The 20,562-nt window shown below is 35.6% G+C and overlaps 1 protein-coding gene across 1 annotated transcript in view; it reads left to right on the top strand.

The window, feature by feature from the left end:
* The window catches only part of Prkg1 (protein kinase cGMP-dependent 1), a 919,569-nt gene that overhangs the window by 731,368 nt on the left and 167,639 nt on the right, over positions 1–20,562 (top strand). Inside the window, exon 6 of the mRNA XM_048338777.1 lies at positions 16,805–16,882. Coding sequence (XP_048194734.1) covers positions 16,805–16,882 — 78 coding nt within the window. The remainder of the gene's footprint in view (positions 1–16,804; positions 16,883–20,562) is intronic.

Genomic DNA, 20,562 nt, shown 5'->3' on the forward strand with positions numbered 1-20,562 from the left:
TAGAACCAATGTTATTGGACCATTTGTAAAGAAATAGAAAGACCTGAAATAAAGTATTTTAGGTAAATAAATCCCAGAAAGACAAAGGATGCATAAACTTATAAGTAAACATATTGGGTGGTATGCGAGTATGTACATAAAAATATATTAACTGAAATATGGTAAATTCAATTGCGAATTGAAATAGTGTAATTCCTTAGAAAGGCAAAGTGCAAGTTCAACAAAATAAGCACCAGGAAACAGGTACTTGAAAAGGATGGGTTAATGTCAAGGAGAGAGGGGTAGATGCATGGAGAGTAGAAAAGGGGGAGAATGAAGTAAAAAAATTCAATGTATATTCTACAAAATTGAGAAGAGTGTGGTAAGGGATCGGTGCGGTGGGATGGATGAGAATGTTTAAAGGTTGACATTGATCAAGATTATTATATATTTTATAAGTATTTATGAGTATTATAAATTTATTTTCTTGAATGGCCATTCCTTTATACAACTAAAGATAATAAATAATGATAATAACAAAAAGGAAAGCATACTCATCTCCTATCAATGTCTATGATAGCAAGGAAAATTTTTACATATTTGTTTAACTATATTTTTAAATCATGATATGATTCTGACACAAATAAATGCTAAAAGGAAGAAGCTAAGCAGGAATGAATTTGCATTATTAAGAACAGCAATAATCTTGTCAAGCTAATGCAACTTATCAGATACAAATTCCTTCAATTTATTAAAATAAGATATAGATAACAGAGCTAAAACTAAGGTATCATCACATCTTTTTCAGCCTCTCCTAGGACTGAATCCATCAATGTTCCAAGAACTTATCAGACAAAAGATCCCAGCTTCTGGAAAATATATGAGGGTACAACAGAACAAGGAGGTCCCTGTGTGATTCTCCAGTTTGTTTATCTTCACTTAGAGGAGCATATCAAGAGATGTCACATTTGAAATCCTGTTTTGTACCAAGGGAGTATAGCAATACAGAGGGACAGGAAATAGGGAGTATACACTTTCCACATTGTAGTTAATTTGCTGCTATTTTGTTACCATATTAATCAGCCAACAACATATTCTACTTTTGGAATTAAAATATGGTTAAAGAAAAATTCACCTTCATGAATATGGTCTTGTTTAAATTTTCTTGTGTCTTCTTTTTAGTTAGGTATAGCACTCAAACACAATGGTATAGGAAAGTTTCCTAGAAGATATTTTCTACCACCACAAACTTTTCTTAATACAGTTGAAAATTTAAGAAATCTATATACACAAATGTGAAATTTGTTGTTAACATAACGTGACAAAGTGGTTTATGAAAAGAAGGGACAGTATGCATCTTTTAGAACCACTTTAACATGGTTCTTTACAAATTATTTCTCATATCTGGCTAATTGGAGATTAGGCTGTCAAGGATGATTTATTTGTCTGCCAGGGCTGACTCTGAAAGGTGATGCTCAGATCTCACTTTCCTGAGTAGTTAGAATTATAGAAATGTTCCATCAGCACCTGTGTAGAATGTTAAAACTATGATTTATCCCAACTTTAAACGGAGCCTGAAATGAATTATTTTAGGAGAAGTCCAAAATACTCTGCAGTAAACCTAGACAATACATACATAAATGACCATGTCAATATCTTTATAAAACTTGCATGATCTACCATATTTTCAGGGCAAAAGAGCACAGCCTAAGTTATAACTAAAAGTATATCATAATCAGGCACGCTAAGAAACTCTCATTCAGGAAACAAGTGCCACTTTAACTTTTTTTTTAATGTACCTAAAGGGAGGATCTGAGACCATGGGGAATCTAGAATGACTCCCACCTCCCACCCCACACCTCTGCCACTGTTATAAACTATTAGTGTAAAGAACAATGTAAATTTGCTGGGCTTTGCTGGTACACATTTGGAATTCTAACCCTCAAAGACAAAGGCATAAGGATGAAGAGTTTGAGACTAGCATTGGCTACAGAGTAAGACCCTGTCTCATCCCTCACATAGATAAACCAATAAAGAATAAATAAACAAATAAAAGTAGGTAAGATGAAAACTAACAGACATATGTAATGCACTCTATAAAATATTTTAAATGTATTATATACACTACATGTAATGTGCAGTTTTCTGTGTATAGACTTATAAGCAACACATGCCTGTTCCATAATTACAAATATTATCTGATACTTATAGATACTGCATATTCTTAAAATATTTTGTATCTTTTATGTGTTTTTGATAGTATTAAAGATGCATACATACCCTTTACTAATCACAGGTATGTTTGTCTTGAATTCCTCAGACATAAAAATAAAATGAAGACTAGGGGTTTGTATAAAATGTCCAATATAGATAAAAAGGATGCTATCTATAAATAAGTTATGTTTCTTTTCCATTTATGTTAATTTCTACTAGCAAATGGAAATTTTACCTGAAAGACTCTGATTCCAGCCATGGTAAATATTTTATTTTATTTTATTTTTTAAATTTTTTATTATCCAACTGATGTACAGAGGTTACAGTTTCATACATTAGGCATTGGATACATTTCTTGTACTGTTTGTTACCTCGTCCCTCATTCCCCCCTCCCTACTCTCCCTTTCCCTTTCCCCCCATGAGATGTTCAGTTCTCTTATACCAAACAGTTTTGCAAGTATTGCTTTTGTAGTTGTTTCTATTTTTTTACCCTGTGTCTCTCGATTTTGGTATTCCCTTTCAATTTCCTAGTTCTAATACCAGTATAGATGGTTTCCAATATACTCAGATAAGATTACAGAGATAATGTAGATACAACCACAGGAAGGTGATACAAGAACATCATCAATAGTAGAAGCTACAGATACACATGGGACGTTGAAAGTAGTTACAACTGTGATATAACAATCGTTTCCAGAACATGGAATTCATATCACTTAGCATCATCTTATGCATTCATAGGGGCATAGCTATTAGGCTCTTGTGAACCTCTGCTGTGACTTGCCTAAACCTGTGCTAATTATTCCCAATAAGGGAGACCATAGAGTCATGGTAAATATTTTAGGAAATTGGTGGTTTCATGGTATTTCCTGGTCATTACCAAAATGATACTGTAGGGGATACTTCTATAGCAGTTGCAATTAAGGTTATAGATTTCAATTACACCAACAAAATGTTTTTATGAGGATTATCTGTATTAAAATGAATAAAATTTTTTTCTTTAAAAAATTAGAATAGTCTAAATTCTAATGTTTTATACTGAATTCTGTTCTCCCATTATCACTGAGACTGGCACCCAGAGTCAGTAGTTTGGTATATAGGACATAGCAATAAGTGTCCTCAAAACAAACCAAATTTTTACTATAGTGGAGTTTTAGGGATTTCCCATCCCTGTCCTTCTATTTGATCTCTTCTGGGATTATTTAACATTGCATGGTTGTGTCAAGTGTGAAAAATCTATTGTGTCCTTGTGGGACAGTTCCTTAAACTCTATTGTGCATAGAAACTAGGAGCCAGAGTTTCATTTTAGAATTGTGACCTCCTCCAGCAAAATGTGACATGATTCTCATTTGTGTTTATTACATGCTGATATATAGATAGATCTAAGACTTCTGAAGTATGCCAAACAGCCTGAAGTAAAATCTCACAAATATTTTTCCCTTAAGTTTGTGCCACAAGAGAGACTTCCAGGTCTTATTTTTAGAATTCATTTTCATCCTGCATTTTTTCATCCTTTCATTCTGGGCAGAGATAATATGCAGTAATGAGCCTGGGAATGCTTCTCCACAAACAAACATGTGCTTTTATTTTTCTTCTCAGGGTTTTCCTTCCTTCCTTCCTTCCTTCCTTCCTTCCTTCCTTCCTTCCTTCCTTCCTTCCTTCCTTCCCTTTCTCCCTTCTTTCTTCCTCCTTTTTCTTTTATGGCCTCCCTCTCTCTCCTCTCTCTCCCTCCCCCCTTCCTCTCTCTTTTTCTTATGCTGTACTCTATCCAGCACCTCAAAGTCATGAACATTTTCCCCCATGTAACTTTGCTGGCATCACCAAGCCCATCTTTTTCAAATGCTTCTTTGTATATCCTAGAAACAGATCTCTTAAAAGAGAATGAAATTGCATTCCTTATTTGCTTGCTTCTGTTGCAATTCCCAATCCTGTTCCTTCCTATCAATGCTAAAGTAGCTGATAGAGGAGCTTTGCCACCATATTGACCTACCTCTATCTCTCACTCCTTAGTTTTCTCCATGTTTTATTAAATTCTCTGTACTTCCTCAGTTCAGGGATATGGTGTTATACTTAATCCTTTCTATATTTTTTGCATCACCTGGCATTTGCTTGGAACGTATCACACAATTTGTTGTTTGTTTATACTGGAAATGACTTTTGTCATGGATTCCCTTGCATTTTTAAAAGTAACCATGCATTTCCCTAAGGGAGAAGCAAGTTGGTTCATCTGAGGAACTAGAGGAAGTTTAATGATTGGAGAAGAGAGAGTAGTGGTTCACATGGGGACTATAAAGATGCTGAAAGCAGCTTCAGTTCTCATTCTCATGGGGTCCTCCAGGAGAGGAAGGGAAAAAATTAAGCAGGGATTTGCATGCTCTGTCTAGGCTGAAAATCGTCTTCCTTCATGGTAGAGCTCTGAACAGTTGAGACTTGAGCTACCTGATAGAGAAGCACAAAGTGAAATTAAGAGAAGAGGATCTGCTTTGTTAGTGGCTTTCAAATGTGCATTGTGATCAGCAGTGGTTGGATGAGAGAAGTATTTTAGAAGTGCTGAGAGCTCTAGCTAATGAGGTACCAGGGAAAGAGGAATGGGGGACAGATATAAGATTAAGCATCTGGGATAAAGGCAGTACCATTTCTTGAGGAAGGGAAATGTGAGTTTGAATGAGAAACACCAAAGTGAGGGGCTGGGAATGTGGCTTAGTGGTAGAGTGCTTGCCTAGCATGCATGAAGCCCTGGGTTTGATTCCTCCGCACCACATAAACAGAAAAAGCCAGAAATGGTGCTGTGGCTCAAAAGGTAGAGTGCTAACCTTGAGCAAAAGAAGCCAGGGACAGTGTTCAGGCACTAAGTTCAAGCCCATGGACTGGCAAAAAAAAAAAAAGTGAGAGATAACCATTGGGAAACATGCATTCATAATTTAAGTAGTAAGCTAAGGAATCTTTGCAAGATGTCTTATAAACGTCTGTTCATTTAATCACAAGAGAGTATAACTTCTCCATTTTTATGTAAAATATAGTTTATTTCTATAAAGTATGTATGTATATAAAATATCCAAAGTCCCTCTTAATTTACCAAAGCAGTTTATTTTGCCCAAAGTTCTTCTTTGGGATTTAAGCTCTTCTTGCCCAGGACTGACACTTCTGGATTTGGAAAATCCTCTGTGTTCCAAAGCAAAGTAAAAGTTCTCTGAATCAAGTAGCCTTAGGCAGTGGCTGAGTTTAAATTTCTGTTACTTCCATTTCAGAGTCCTCAAAGTTCAAGGATGCCATCCTCCCAAAGGCATTGGTGTTAGAGGAAACTGAGAATTAAAAAAATGAGTCTTAATATATTGTACTTATTAAGTGAAAAGTATTATATTGTATTTTATTAGTCCTTCTATACTGTTCATTTTTAACCTTCTTTAAGAAGGATAGGGCTGGGAGTGTGGCTTAGTGGTACAGTGCTTGCTTAGCATGCATTAGACTCCTCCATACCACATAAACAGAAAAAGCCAGAGGGACACTGTGGCTCAAGTGGTAGAGTGGTAGCCTTGAGCAAAAAGAAGCCAGGGACAGTGCTTAGGCCTTGAGTCCAAGCCCCAGAACTGTCAGAAAGAAAGAAAGAAAAGAAGAGAGAAAGTAAGAAAGAAAGAAAGAAAGAAAGAAAGAAAGAAAGAAAGAGAGAGAGAAAGAAAGAAAGAGAGAGAGAAAGAAAGAAAGAAAGAGAGAAAGAAAGAAAGGAAGAAAGAGAGAAAGAAAGAAAGAAAGAAAAGAAAGAAAGGGCGGGCTGGGAATATGGCTTAGTGGCAAGAGTGCTTGCTTCATATACATGAAGCCCTGGGTTCGATTCCCCAGCACCACATATATAGAAAATGGCCAGAGGTGGCACTGTGACTCAAGTTGGCAGAGTACTAGCCTTGAGCAAAGAGAAGCCAGGGACAGTGCTCAGGCCCTGAGTCCAAGGCCCAGGACTGGCAAAAAAAAAGAAAGAAAGAAAGAAAGGAAGGAAGGAAGGAAGGAAGGAAGGAAAGAAGGAAGGAAGGAAAAGGAAGGAAGGAAGGAAGGAAGGAAGGAAAAGGAAGGAAGGAAGGAAGGAAGGAAGGAAGGAAGGATAAGACAGCTTAGCTTAGCATAAAGCAAAAGATCAAAATACTTTTTGTTGTTACTTTTTTTCCCTTGATGTTTCTACACCTCTCTAATTTAATTTAATCACCTTTAAAAATAGGGAAAGGATATTTTGGTCTTTGGATGTTCATCACCAGTCAGAGTCTGGGATGTACAGAAAGAGGGCCTGATGCTAGGATGGTACACTTAATATCTGTGGCTTATGATTTTAAAAGTAGCCTTGTATGATAGACTATATTGGTTTTCCTTCTCTGGTTGGTCATGCTATCAGGTGGATTTTAACTGAAAAGGCCACATGGGCTATGAGGCAGAGACTAGGGTCACATCAAGTTATCTTTCTTATGGACAGGTGCAGAGTAGGACTTAATCTGAGAAAAATAGTTAATGAGATAGAGCTCCTTGTGCTGACCTAGAAAGGGAGCAGAGTATACTCTTAAGTGTAACAGGTCAGTGACTGACCAATTTACATGATACATTTCACATGTAGAAAATGATGTAAGGGTATGAATGTAGGGGGTGGGATAGATATGAAAATGCCTAAAATAATTCAAAAGAAATTCTTTAATGATAGCTATTTTTCTTTTGAGAGTGAAATCAGTGATTTGTACACTTCAACTATATATATTTCATATTATCTCCATTATTTGAATTCCACTATATTTGTGATAATGAATGTAATAACAGAATGGAGAATTTCTCAGGCAATTGAGATGTGCAGCCAGGTTGAAACATCCTAAAATAGAGCCTAATGTGTAAGTTTTTACTCTGAATATGACAAGATTAGATCCAAGACTAAGAGAAGATGAGACAGGGACATATATTATTCTCATTACCATGTTGTACCTTATAATTATCTCTTTATTAGATATAATAAAATTTTATATTACTTGCTGTATTATGGTACTGGTTATAATGTAACTACTCAGTATTCATTCACAGCTTTGTGGATTTGCTAGTCTAACTTGTACTGAAAAATTAATTGTTTAAAGTTGAATATTACTATAAGACAAATTGCATGTTCAATCCAAACAAAATATTATGATTGTCTCCTATTATACAGGATTTTTTTTGTGTGTGACTCAGTACTTGGGATTGAACTCACTCACACTCAATTGAACCTCACTCTCTTGCTTAACTTTGTGCTGGCTGTTGTCTCTTTAACAGTTGAGCCATACCTCCTGTCCAACCACAGCTCAGGCTGAGGACAACTTTTCTGAACAAACCCAGAACAGTTGCATTTCTTTTCTATTTTACTTTGACCAAATAGATAAGTATAAAATAATTTCCAGGAAAAAAAATGAGAAAGGAGTTACTCAACTTTGCGCTAACACCTAAAATAGTGACTTGCTACTTTACGAGGTCAGTAGGTTGAATGATTACACAAGTCTAACATGAAGCAAAAACAAATAAATAATGGATAGACAGAATTGGAACATTTTATCAACCTAGGATTGGCACATTGTTACATTTAATTTTCAGAAAGTAGTAAGGTTTGGAAACATTTATTTTTAATTACTTTTTTTCTTGATATGGCTATGAGAAAAATGTTCAGAGTGCCCAGATCAAGCAAGCCACGATTACATTTTCATGTTATAACATTTCTTCTCTCAGATACAGTTCTTGTCTGTACATTGTATCATATTCAAGCACTCACATTTTTTTAGAACAGAGTCTTATAAGCCTGATGCCTTTAATTTCCATCAAAATTTATTTGTGTATCTCTCTTTTGTCCTATACACAAAGATAAGCCATTCAGTTACCATTTTGCTAATTTCTTTTCTTGGTCTTTCTCTACAATTGTACTATTGCTAGAATTTTTTATTTTTAATCTCCTTTCCAACTTATCCCCTTAATCATGGTCTCTGGTAAGGAAGGAAAAAGTTATAGTCCATTTTTCTTTGTAACTTGCACCTAAGGTTTTCTTTGGGCTGTTTGTAATCTCTTGACTGTGTTAAATGGATCCCAGGAGTGTTATTGAGGAAGTTAGTTTATTTTTTGCTGTAAGGAATGTTTGTTTCAGCATATTGTCAGTGCCTGCTTAGAATTGGTTTTGACATACTGAACATTGCAGATAATTTTCTAACAGTTTCTTACTCATATAGTGTCCAGAATTCTGGGATATTGGTGCAATATGTTTCTTGATTTGTAAGGATGTCTTAGAAATTATCAGTAAGTGCCTGTAATCCTAGCTACTCAGGAAGCTGACATCTGAGGATCACAGTTCAAAGGGAGAAGGAGCAGAAAAGTCTTTGATACTCTGACCTTCAATTAACCACAGAAACAAACAGACAAAAACCCAATAAAACTGCAAGTGGAGCTGTGGCTATCTCAAGTAGTAGAGCACTAGTTTTTAGCACAGAAACTGAGGATACAACCCAGGCCGTGATTTTAATCCCCATGATCAGCAACAAAGGAAAAAAAAAAAGGAATTAGGAATAATGTATAATGTTACCTGGCCTAAATGTGAGACAAAAACATTTCCAGACTTAAATAATCTGATGTATCTTGAGAACAGTGAAATTCTAGGTTAGAAATCTCAAATAGAAACAGAGTTTCTGCAAGGCATTGATTTGAAATCTGAAATCCTCCAAATTCTGTCAACTGATTGCTTTGGGAGCCTTTCAGAAAAGCTCTGTGCTGAGACCTATGATGGTGCCTCTGGTTTTCTACAGGATTACTAATGGGCACACTGGAAGTACCTATCCTTACTTACTGTGTCTCCATCTCCCCAGTGAAATAACAACAACAACAAACACCAGTGGTGCATTATTACTCCAAAATGGGGGAAAAACATTACATTGTATTAGGACAGTGCTAAGGTGGAGGGAGGTTAGAGCTAACAGCCTAGCGAACAAGGATCCAAAAATTCTTTTAGGAACAAGGTTCCTAAAATGTGCTCCATGATGGGATAGGCCCATGAAGGACAGCCTGGCTTCCATGCTTTAGTTGCTGCGCTGAGCAGAGAGACACAGGATGCCTCAAAATAATAATTTCATACAGAAAGGATATCCAGCACCTTTGCTAGCCTTTTGCCCTTTCTGACTGGTGAATGTCCCTAAAATTATAGTGTCAAATATATTGTAGATCACATTTGGCATTAATTCCAGTAAATGCCAGAAGACAACATTAGAAAATACACTGGATGCATCTTCTTTTACTTCTGAGTTAATTTTTAGTTATGTTGAAACCTTCTTACTATGTAGCCCATGCTGGTAGTTCAAGCCCATGCTTGGACTAGAATTTTGGCTTTAACCTCCTAGAATTCTAGAGTCCTAGAATTACAGGATATACTACTGTGCCTGGTTCTCTGTCATATAGTAGAATAAAATGGAAAAGGATCATAAATGATTGGATAACCTCGGATTGGAAAAGTCCTGTCTCAGAGCAGTCTATACAGAAGCCAAATATTATCACTGTATAAATCCTGTAAACAGGCCTCACATCCCCTCCCTGCCACCATGCAATGGAAATCCTCTATGCTTCTTCTATTGTTCTTAGTGACTGAAAAAGACCTTTACACTAAATATCACTTTCTTAAAAAGGAAAAGAAGTAAAATATTGGGTGAGTCATAGTACTTTTGACTGGTTTTATTATCTCTGTGATAGGGTTCATGATAAACAGTGATTATTTTTTTCTCTTTGTGTATTGTATTTATTTTGGTAGAAACTTCAAAGCATATTTATACTTCAAATGGTGGCTCTGAAACACTAAATTGTATTGCTTCTCAGTGACATGTCTCATAATCTGTCAAGGCAAACAATTTCCAAGTTCTGCCCAAGCTAATTGCCTTTATAGATCAAATTGTGAAATTTGAGTTATAGTTTAATTACGTTGGATGAGAATGCCTGCCTTTCTACTTCCTAAACAGTTTTAATGTTTTGAAATGAATTGGGCTAAAAGGAACTGTTCCTTCCAGAGATTTCTTGCAGCATTTTGGGGACCTGACTTGATGTCTCTCTGAATCATTATGCTCTATGAAAACGTTCACAATTTCTGAATGCAAAACAAGAGCTCTAAAATCCATTTGGAAAATATGTTGCTGAAGAGCTCAATTAAGCATCACACAAAATTTGAGCATTTGTAAAATTTTAGCTCATATTTTTCTCCTCTTTCATCTGATATTCCGAGTAAGGATTCAGTTAGTTCAGATAACCACTACTGGGCCAACAGCTGTCAATAAGCCATAAATTCTGAAGGTATTCAAAACCCTGAAAGGATAATGATGTGATCTTGCCACCAAAGAGTACAAGAAAGTTTAGGTTTTAGGGAATCACAAGACATGCACTCACTGTGAATATATGTGTACCATTAGGTGGTTTAAATGTTAATCTGAAACTCAGAATTTGATTTACAAAAATGTAAACATACAAACATAACTTTGTTTATCAGAACTCAGAAGAGACAAGGTAGTGGGTAAAGGGTATTATACCACAATCAGATAAGAAAACAAAGAGTGATACAGGGTGTTATTTGATTAGGTGGAGATTGTATATTCTTTAAGAGAAAGACTAGTATTTTCAACCTATACATACCATTTTAAAAGTGAAATTATTCAAAATATGAAAAAATCTAGTACAGATGTTTAATTGGTGGTTAAAAAAAGAAATGATTTGATATACAAATCAAGATACTGTGCTATTCTGAAAGCTTATCTTTTGTAAAGCAAGAAAGGTACTGTTTTGTTCTATTTTTTAAACAAACTAGGGTTTGTTGCAGTAAGGAATAATAGATTTTACAATGAGATCTAGTACATGCATATGTATTCACATAAGCACATAAAACTTTGATAGTTTATAAGTGGAATGATTCACTCATGTTTCCTATTCCATTAAAAAGAACAACACGCTGTTCATAGCCTACTGAACAGATTTCATGACACGTTTAATGAGTTGAAATGAAGAAGGGTTATAGTAACAGATGGACTTGTAGTTTTCCTTTAGTCTTACAAGAATGCAAAACTATCAGTAAGTCCTATTCATTGTGGGGACAATCCCATTACGAAGCAACACTTGAGCCCATGGCAGGTAATCTTTACACTTTTATGTCAATCCATGCTGCCCAAGAGGCTACCATAAAACTCTTCTGTCTCTCATTCAGCTTACTGGTTTATTACTTACAGATGCTAGTCATAAATTTATTGTCTAAGTTAAGCTATATAGTCTCAGTACTCCTTGCCCTGGGGACTTTATCCATTTCTAAAGCTTTGGAAATTGTAAGAATCAACTCCAGATCCTTAAGGAAAAGTTGAGCTTTGTGTCATCAGGATATACCCATATGTAACTGGTCAGTCTGGAGCCCAGACTTGCCTGATATTCTGTACTATCCATTGGGAGTCATTCTGACTTACATGGCAATCCCAGGAATTAAAAAAAACAAAAGGGTTCATCAGAAGAGACAAGCCCTGGTAGCTGCATTAGGCAGATGAAAGTGTTGTGGTTCGGGTAGTCAGGAAAAGCCTCTTTGGAGCTCCAGTAAAGGGAACAGATACCAAAGATCTTGAAGATGGGTGTTGTAACCAGAACATCTCTTGAAGGCTATATTCTAAGGAAGGTGCCAGCCTGGCAACACAAAGCACAGGAAGAAAGCATCAGAAATGAAATGGACAAGGTTGAGAGGAAGGACAAGGGCTTCAGATGGATATGTGAGTGGGGATAGATCACACTACAGTATGAAGTTGTTTATGGGGTTAGTGTGACAATAAATGATACCAATATTTTAGCCCATAAAGTGTTTCTAGTTTATTTGTCATATGAAAAGTCATTTTGGTTATGGAGAGAAAAATGGATGGGATAGGATATGTTGGGTGGGTCAGAGACAGGGACACCAAACATAAGAGGAGATTTCAAAAGTAGAAGCTTTGATTTCTGTCTTGGAATAGAGAAAAGACAATGGAAATAAGGGATGAAACTTTGTGTCTTGCACATATATTGGACATAGTAATCTTTTCAATGGTCTGACTAAAGCCATTGCTACAGATGTAGAGTAATCAGGACTTTTTTATTCATACAATGAATTGCTGAGCCTCTATTCCACAAAAGAGGTTTGGTACTAGAGATATAACGAACAGACCTGGACAAATATGTTTGCTTTGTACAACTTAAAATCAAGTGGGGAATTCTTGGATGTAAATAGTAAAAGCTGAGAAAAAGGCAATGAATGAGAGCCAGTTCATACTGCCAAATTATGTGTCAGAAAGACCTCAGGTAGTCATGTTACTTGGGGGAAGAGTGAGGGGTACATGCGCGAGGGGTAATATGCCCATTTGGGGAAGGCAAAGATGAGATATGGTGGTGACACAGCAGTGGGAGTGTGTGTTATAAGTTCTCACATTGTTCAGTTCTGCCTGGCCACACAAAGATTTGAGGCTAGGGAAGATTTGAGGTTAGGGAAGATGGTTATGCTTTTATTCCCAAGCTGTCCTGTTCATAGATGTATTGTTAGCAGTAACAGCAGCATCAATACCATACTGTTGATTGTGCCATCCCAGAATAAACTCATAGATCACACAGACAGTAACTTCATTCTGTTCACAGCTTTGCATTCGCTTCATTACCAGGAGCACTTCTTCTCACTGCACAATATATAACTCTGTAATCCCTCACTCACCCGTCCGGCAAAGATGCCTCTTTATATTGCAATAGACAAAAGTATATCTGGCCAGGGATGGCCATACAAGACTGGGCATGTGTTACATGAAGGCTACCTAAGGTAGTGCACATGTCTCCGGACGATATGAATGCACTGAAGCAGGTGCATCCCAGTTCTTGGGCAGGCTGCCTTTTGCAAGGGCCCAAAAGCCTTATGAAAGTGGTGGCTACTCCATTTGTCCTACCGAGTGTCGGTGCTTGGTGGTGGCATGGTTGAGACCTGGAGATCTGGGAAAATGAATTGGACAGGACAAAATGAAGAAAGTTAGAAGAGGCTGTTAACAGTGCCCTACAACCTCCTATTCCATGGTAGAGAACCTACTCATCATCCCCATAAATACTGGTGACTTTGAAAAGAGGCACCTAATTTGCTACAGTTTATTCTCCTTCTAAGTTCTGTACACCTCTGTTATTAAAAAAAATGGCAAAGCTGCAAAAGTGACTTTCACATACACACAAAAAATTAAATTGCTGGCATTTAATTAAAATAATTAGAGAGACTCAAAGAATCAGCATGCTCCCCCTCAGGTGCAACTGAACATTTCAGATTAGCATAGTCATTATAGCCCTGGTGTTAAAACTCTTACAATATTATCCTTTCCATTCTTAGCTTGCCTTTGGCCACTGTCCCATGTGTTCTTCTTTTGACACGTGGATTTATTGAGCTTATGCAGGATAGAAATGTGTTTCAGTGCATGCCTGTGTACATGAACTAAACTGATAGGATGATTGTGAATGCTGAGTGAAGAAACTCATTCACATGGTGGTAGGACTATTCGGTAAATTCTCTGAATTACTGAGCTCTGTATGGATATTTCTGCCAACCTCAACTCTTTGAAATGAAGAGAGTAGAACTATGAAAGCATTAGAAGAGTTGTGTTTAACTGAGGGAAGATTGCCCCCCAGCTGGGCAACTAGCAATGTCTGGAAACATTCTGGGTGTTCATAACTGGGGTTGGGGTGTTACTGGTATCTAGGGGGCAAAGGTTAAGGTTGCTATTAAAGGTTATGTTAGTACAAGTTATTAAATAGAACTCCATACAGGATGAATTATCACAATGTCAACAGTTCTGAGGTTAGGAAACCCTCACCTTTGTATGTTTTAATATACTCCAAATGATCTTTTGCTTTCTAAAAGAAAAATACCACATGGACATGGAGATGTATATGAAATGAGATAAATGAGGGAAATTATCTTGGAGGATCTAAGAATTCTCAAGCTGTATATTTGCTTTTTCAGAAAAAAATTGTACATCCACTGATACAATGTGACCATTATTTATTTATTTATTTACTTTTTTGCCAGTCCTGTGGCCTGAACTCAGGGCCTGAGCACTGTCCCTGGCTTCTTTCTGCTCAAGGCTAGAACTCTGCCCCTTGAGCCACAGCACCATTTCTGGCATTTTCTATATATTTGATGCTAAGGAATCAAACCCAGGGCTTCCTGTATGCAAGGCAAGCACCCTTACCACTAGGCCATATTCCCAGCCACAATGTGACCATTATAAACTGCGTATTCTCCAGTTTTTTTTTTTTTTTTTTACTTATTCCTCAGTTGGGGTTCAAAGATCTTCCATAGATAACTTGGGAAGTGTCAGGTGTTTTCAAGACTGTTCTTCCACATTTAAGTATATTGTAGCACTATGTATTCTGGGTTATTTTGAGATTTTGGAGCAGTCTTGGATCAGGAGCCAAGTGAGAAATAAGGTGAAGTGAAGGCTAGATGAAGATAACATGTTAACATTATTGCTAACAAAATCTGAGTTATAGGATGTAGCTTAAGTGTGAGAATCAAGTATACGTCCCACCTGGATCATTTAATGTGACAGATTTACTTATCATATCATGCCTCACTAGATGGGGAGAAGAGATCTCCTCCAAAAAGCAGCAGACAATGCAGCAAACAATGCAATGCTTCCATGGGATTCCCTCCAATATGAAGAGATAAGAAGACAAGATGAGCAGATACAGCTAATTACTTTCAAACACATCAATCATTTAGGCATGCCATCTCCTCTGGAAGAAAGGGAGAGAGAGATATATCTGAGTTTTTTTTAATTGTGTTTCATTTACATGAAGAAAAACAACAAGAGGGGGAAAAGATTATTTCTTACCTCTGCCTAACTGCTAAACTATAACTCTTATCATTTCTAACTACTGATTGTGTTATCTGAATTCTGTAACTCTAAGCCATAAGTCTGTGTAACTTAAATTAATTAAAATTAAATACATTAAGAAACTATTTCAAGTGCTCAGTAGCCCGAAATTGCAAGCAACTACTACATGGGATAATAGAGCTATAAAACATTGTCCCCATCAAAGGAAGAACATCAATAAAAGTGCTATTAGGAGATTTTTATATAATTCATTTTTGTATGATATGTGCCTACAGGAAAGCTCTGACTTAGAGAATTTCAGAATTTTTGATGTGTATAATGAATGTACGAAAGTTGAGTGTGACCAGTTCATTTCTAAAATCTACCTGTTATTGTAAAGATGTTTCCATTTAAGTTCATCAATATCAAAAACATTGAACTTAGATAAGCTTGTTAGATGGAACAGAGCAGTGGAATAATATTGGAGCTTAAATTAACTTTCTACTTAAAACTTAACTTCACTCTTAGAGAGCTAAATAGTAATAGGCTAGAAATAAATTCTATGATCCTAATTTTATTGAGAAACAAATACTTGTATACAAACACATTATTTGTAGGTATGGGTATATGTGTGCTTAAAATGGAAATAGTATTGAAAGGCGCACATCATATTGTATGTACCATCTTGGGGTTGAGATTGGAAGTTTTTTGTTATTTAGAAAACTTGTTACTAGGAAAATAAACTACATGTAAGTAAAAATATGATTATTAGTCAATATGCTAACATTCTAGAAAAAATGGCCATTTTCGATAGCAAGGATGAATAAAATGTAATTTTAAGAGTTATGATACTGTTAAGATAACAGCTATCAACCTAATGGATATTACATGTATACTATGAAACATATTTCCTCAGCACTATTTTTTTTTCACAAAATATGGCAACCCTGCTAAGCTATAGAGAAGGGAAGGTCCAGATGGCATTGGCTCATTTTTTCTGTTATACTTTCTGATTCAGCAATGCACCTCTACTTAATGGAAATTGCATGTGGAGTAATCTTCATCCTGGGACTGGTCTTAGTGCTGATATCCAGGTCAGAATACTGACTCAGTGTGATAGTTTCTTGCAGCCTTACCTTACTCTTCATTTTGTGACTTTGCACGACAGATGCTGGACCACAATTTAACTCATAAAATTAAGACATTCTGTTTAACAGAGCCAAACCTCAATGGCTCAAGTCGAGTCATTAAGGCATGGTATTGTGCCTTAGAAAGTGTCTGGGGCCATCTAACCCACACTAATGGCCAACCTAGAGTTAAATGAGGATTTTTAGATGTTCCAATAATTTCTCAGAAAAAGAAAACCACCATGATGAGGCTACCCAACCAGATGAGAATGATAAATAAAATAATATAGAAATATCAGTTTAATTAGCTGCACTGCTATTTTGTTGCATGCTTGGTGAATAGGAGAAAGCAATTTTTCATCGAACAATTGAGATGGATGAATTTAAGGACATGAATATAATCACTCAGGAAAATGGCATTCACAAAACAGTTATCAAATGAGCAGCAGAGATGGGATATCTGTGTAATTACTGTACTTATTGACTATTATTCATTCTTACATCTTGATGGATTCTAAGCTTGAGTTAAATTCCATCAACCCCCCAGGGGGTTGATATTTGAAGAACTGCAGCTGTTGGTTGATCACTCCTTTGCTAATGTTTATATTTTTTAACTCTGTTCTTGTTTTTCAGACTCACTATGAAAATGGGGAGTACATCATCAGGCAAGGTGCAAGGGGAGACACCTTCTTCATCATTAGCAAAGGAACGGTAAGTCAGTACAGAAATACACATATTAAATCTTTGGCTATAGGACTCCTGCCATCCTCTGACTCTTTATTTAAGAATTGATCTTCCAAAAATTGACATAGAAGTAAGGAAGAGTGAAACTTTCAAAACTAGGAAGTAGGCTGATGCTAATAATCATGATACTAGAAGATACTCTAAGTGTGCATGTATAAAAATTCTCCATCATTAAAACTGTTAAAAATAGTAAGGGCACTTTAAAAATCATTCAATCTTTATCAGTATGAATGTCACTATAATGAGAAACTGGAGGTTAAAATCATGTCCACTAAATTTGATTTTGCTGTGAAACATTCATTTGAGTCTCTTTAGACATTTGTTAACATATCAATATATTTAGATAGTATTACAGCTTTATAATGAATACCAAGTGAATAATAATAATCTACTAAAAATGGCAGAGTATAGGAAGAAGGATTAAAATAGAGGAAACTGGGTTTTTTTGTTTGTTTGTTTGTTTGTTTTTTTGTGGCCAGTCCTGGGACCTGGACTCAGGGCCTGAGCACTGTCCCTGGCTTCTTTTTGCTCAAGGCTAGCACTCTGCCACTTGAGCCACAGCGCCACTTCTGGCCATTTTCTATATATGTGGTGCTGGGGAACCGAACCCAGGGCCTCATGTATATGAGGCAAGCACTCTTGCCACTAGGCCATATCCCCAGCCGAGACTAGTTTTTAATGAAAAATGATGCTATCTCTTTTATATTATTTTAGTCTTTCAACAATGTGAATCTGCTATAAGTTTTCTTAAAATCCAAGAAAGTAAATTGGAAAAAAACGTGTCTAGATAAATACTCAAATACACTACTACTATAAATACTTTAAACTCTTTTACCTTTGCATTTGTTACTGTACTATGACTTTTATGTTAGTCTTAGAAAATATTTCTATCTCCATATGTATTATAAGATAGAAAAATGTAGTTATAGTTATATATATATATATATATATATATATATATATATATATATATTTATTTATTTTTTTTTTGCCAGTCCTGGGCCTTAGACTCAGGGCCTGAGCACTGTCCCTGACTTCTTTTTGCTAAAGGCTAGCACTCTGAAACTTGAGCCACAGCGCCACTTCTGGCCATTTTCTATATATGTGGTGCTGAGGAATCACCCCGAGGCTTCATGTATGCCAGGCAAGCACTCTTGCCACTAGGCCATATTCCCAGCCCTATATTTCATTTCTTAAAGTAGACTTGTTGCTTCTAGAAATTAAGTAAATTTATTTTGCAATCTAATAATGCAAGTGATGTGGCAACATGTACTTTGTATGAAATGATTTACAGCGCCAGAGTAAACAGGACAGGGAAAAGACCACAAGTCTTATTGGATTTAATCTTAGAATTTAATTGAGAATATGCATGTCAATGCTTACATCAATGACATGTCATACTATAATGATGAAAACAACATTTGTATTTTTATACTACCTGTTTGTTGAAACAACATGTCTGATCACAATTAGGGATAAAACTATATCCTGTACTTTGCAATGCTAGAAGCTAGGAAGATGCTTATGTGTTATGTTGTAGGTTTAAGGTTCTGTTGATAAACATTAACTAAAGAATCAATGAAACTGAAAATCTTCAGAGATTACAGAGATACATTGTTTGATTGGTCAGAAGAAAAATTGCTGATTTCTTTGCTATTAGATAGTCATGTGATTTTACTCACTAAAAGCACTTCCCAAAGGCTTTTATGATCACTCTATTATCTCAAATTTCCAACACAGTCTAAGGCAAGTTGTGCTATCCAAAACTGTGTCATTGGAAATGGGTTCATTAGAGGTGCTTTATTGACATTTGGAACATGTATGTGTAGAAAGCGCATGAAAATTGTACCACAGGAACTAATCACTTGATACTTTAGAGCAATGTTGGGGTTTTAGGAAAGAAATAATAGTAACATATGAGACTCTGAAAATACTCAAGTGTGTGTGTGTATTTGATAGCCCAGTATAAATTTCCCTCTAGTTTCTCAGATCTCATACATTTCTTGCTAAGATTCCTAATTATATTAGTTAATATATTTTGTGAATTCTAATACTACATCAAAATCACTACAGAAACAGATGAGCATACTTCAGCCTCAATTGTAGGGCAATAGGAAAGTTAAGCTTAAGTTAAATGAAGGTTAAGTTTTTAAATTAAGGTGAGTAGATAGCAATTGTGGAATTGGGATTTTCTAAAATTGCAGGGTTTTAGATATACTAGTGTAAACCTACTTTCTATATGCATTTATTAAATTTGTAAAGTGGATGAAATGGCGTTATCTTAGAAAATGCTGTGTTAGGAGTCACAAAATATGGGCTGCCGAGTTACATGTGGACTTTCTTTTGTCCAGATCCATTTATCTAAGTGTAAAATAACTTGGATTCTCCCATTAAGCACTTCCACATAGAGAAACACTTTGATCTAAAGGTTGAAACACTTTCGTTCCCCCATTAAGCCTCCACAAAGTAAGCTCTTACAACTTTCAGAGAGGATGCTGTGACAGTGACGTGTATAGTATATATTGCTGTTGCTTTAAGTGGAAGCTGAATTAGTTCTCTTGTACCACTGGGCCTTTCATGCTTTGGCTCAGCATTTTTTTTTACATTCTGTGGACTTGAGCCATAACCCCACTTCCAGTTTCTTTGAGATAAGGATCTCTCAGTTTGCACCTTACAGATATTACATAAATTATTTTGTCTGCCTAAATAAATTGAATCAAAAATTGAACAGTGTTGGTAGAGAAAATTTCAGTATTCCAATAAAAATGGTTTTTCCTTTGGCTCTATATACCAGCATACTTTGCCTGTTAGCATTAGAAGGAACTGTGGTTAATGTTATATTGTTTATTACACACCATTTAAAATCACATGCATTGCTCATTAGAATTAATGTTTTAAAACATGCTCATTAATTATTATTAATAATTATTAATAATTATTGGCTGGTTTTGAATATGGCAAGTCTTCTGTTTCGGAGATTTAGCTAGTTTATGCCTATGCATGGTATGTAAAGATAACAATGAAACATGAGAAATATCTCTTTATAGGTAAAAATGATAAGAGTGCACATTATCACCACTATGGTCATAGACATCCCAATTATTTTTGTAAATCAACAAAAGTATATATTATATAGAAATGAAAAAATTAAAGAATACTTTAGTAACTTTTAAGTTTTTAATATAAACAGATATATTATTATTATTTAAATTTTACATAGATTACCCTTGTCCAGTAATTTTTCCTTGCTAATCAAGTTGTTCTGTTATATAGAGAGACTGATGTAATGTTCATCAATCTCATTTGTTATATAAATTAAAATTAGCTAATTTTAATTAAGGGAAATGTTCAATTTCTCATTTGAAGAAGCCAAATGAATGAAATTTTCATTATAATTTGATTATCAAAAAGTTGAAACATTCAAGATAATTTATGATATTAGCAGTCTAAAAGAGCAAATCACTTTATCATGTCAATATAATGAAAGCATTTGATAAATGCAGCATCTGTTTATAATTGATATTCTCAGATAAAATCTGAAATGTACCTACAGTTAGCATATGCAATGAGGAACAAACAGCAAGCAATGAATAAAAGCAATGGGGTTGTAGGCATGACACAAGTGTTGGGTGTCTGCCAATGACTGA

Source organism: Perognathus longimembris, chromosome 2 (genome assembly GCF_023159225.1).
Source record: "Perognathus longimembris pacificus isolate PPM17 chromosome 2, ASM2315922v1, whole genome shotgun sequence".
Taxonomy (NCBI): domain Eukaryota; kingdom Metazoa; phylum Chordata; class Mammalia; order Rodentia; family Heteromyidae; genus Perognathus; species Perognathus longimembris.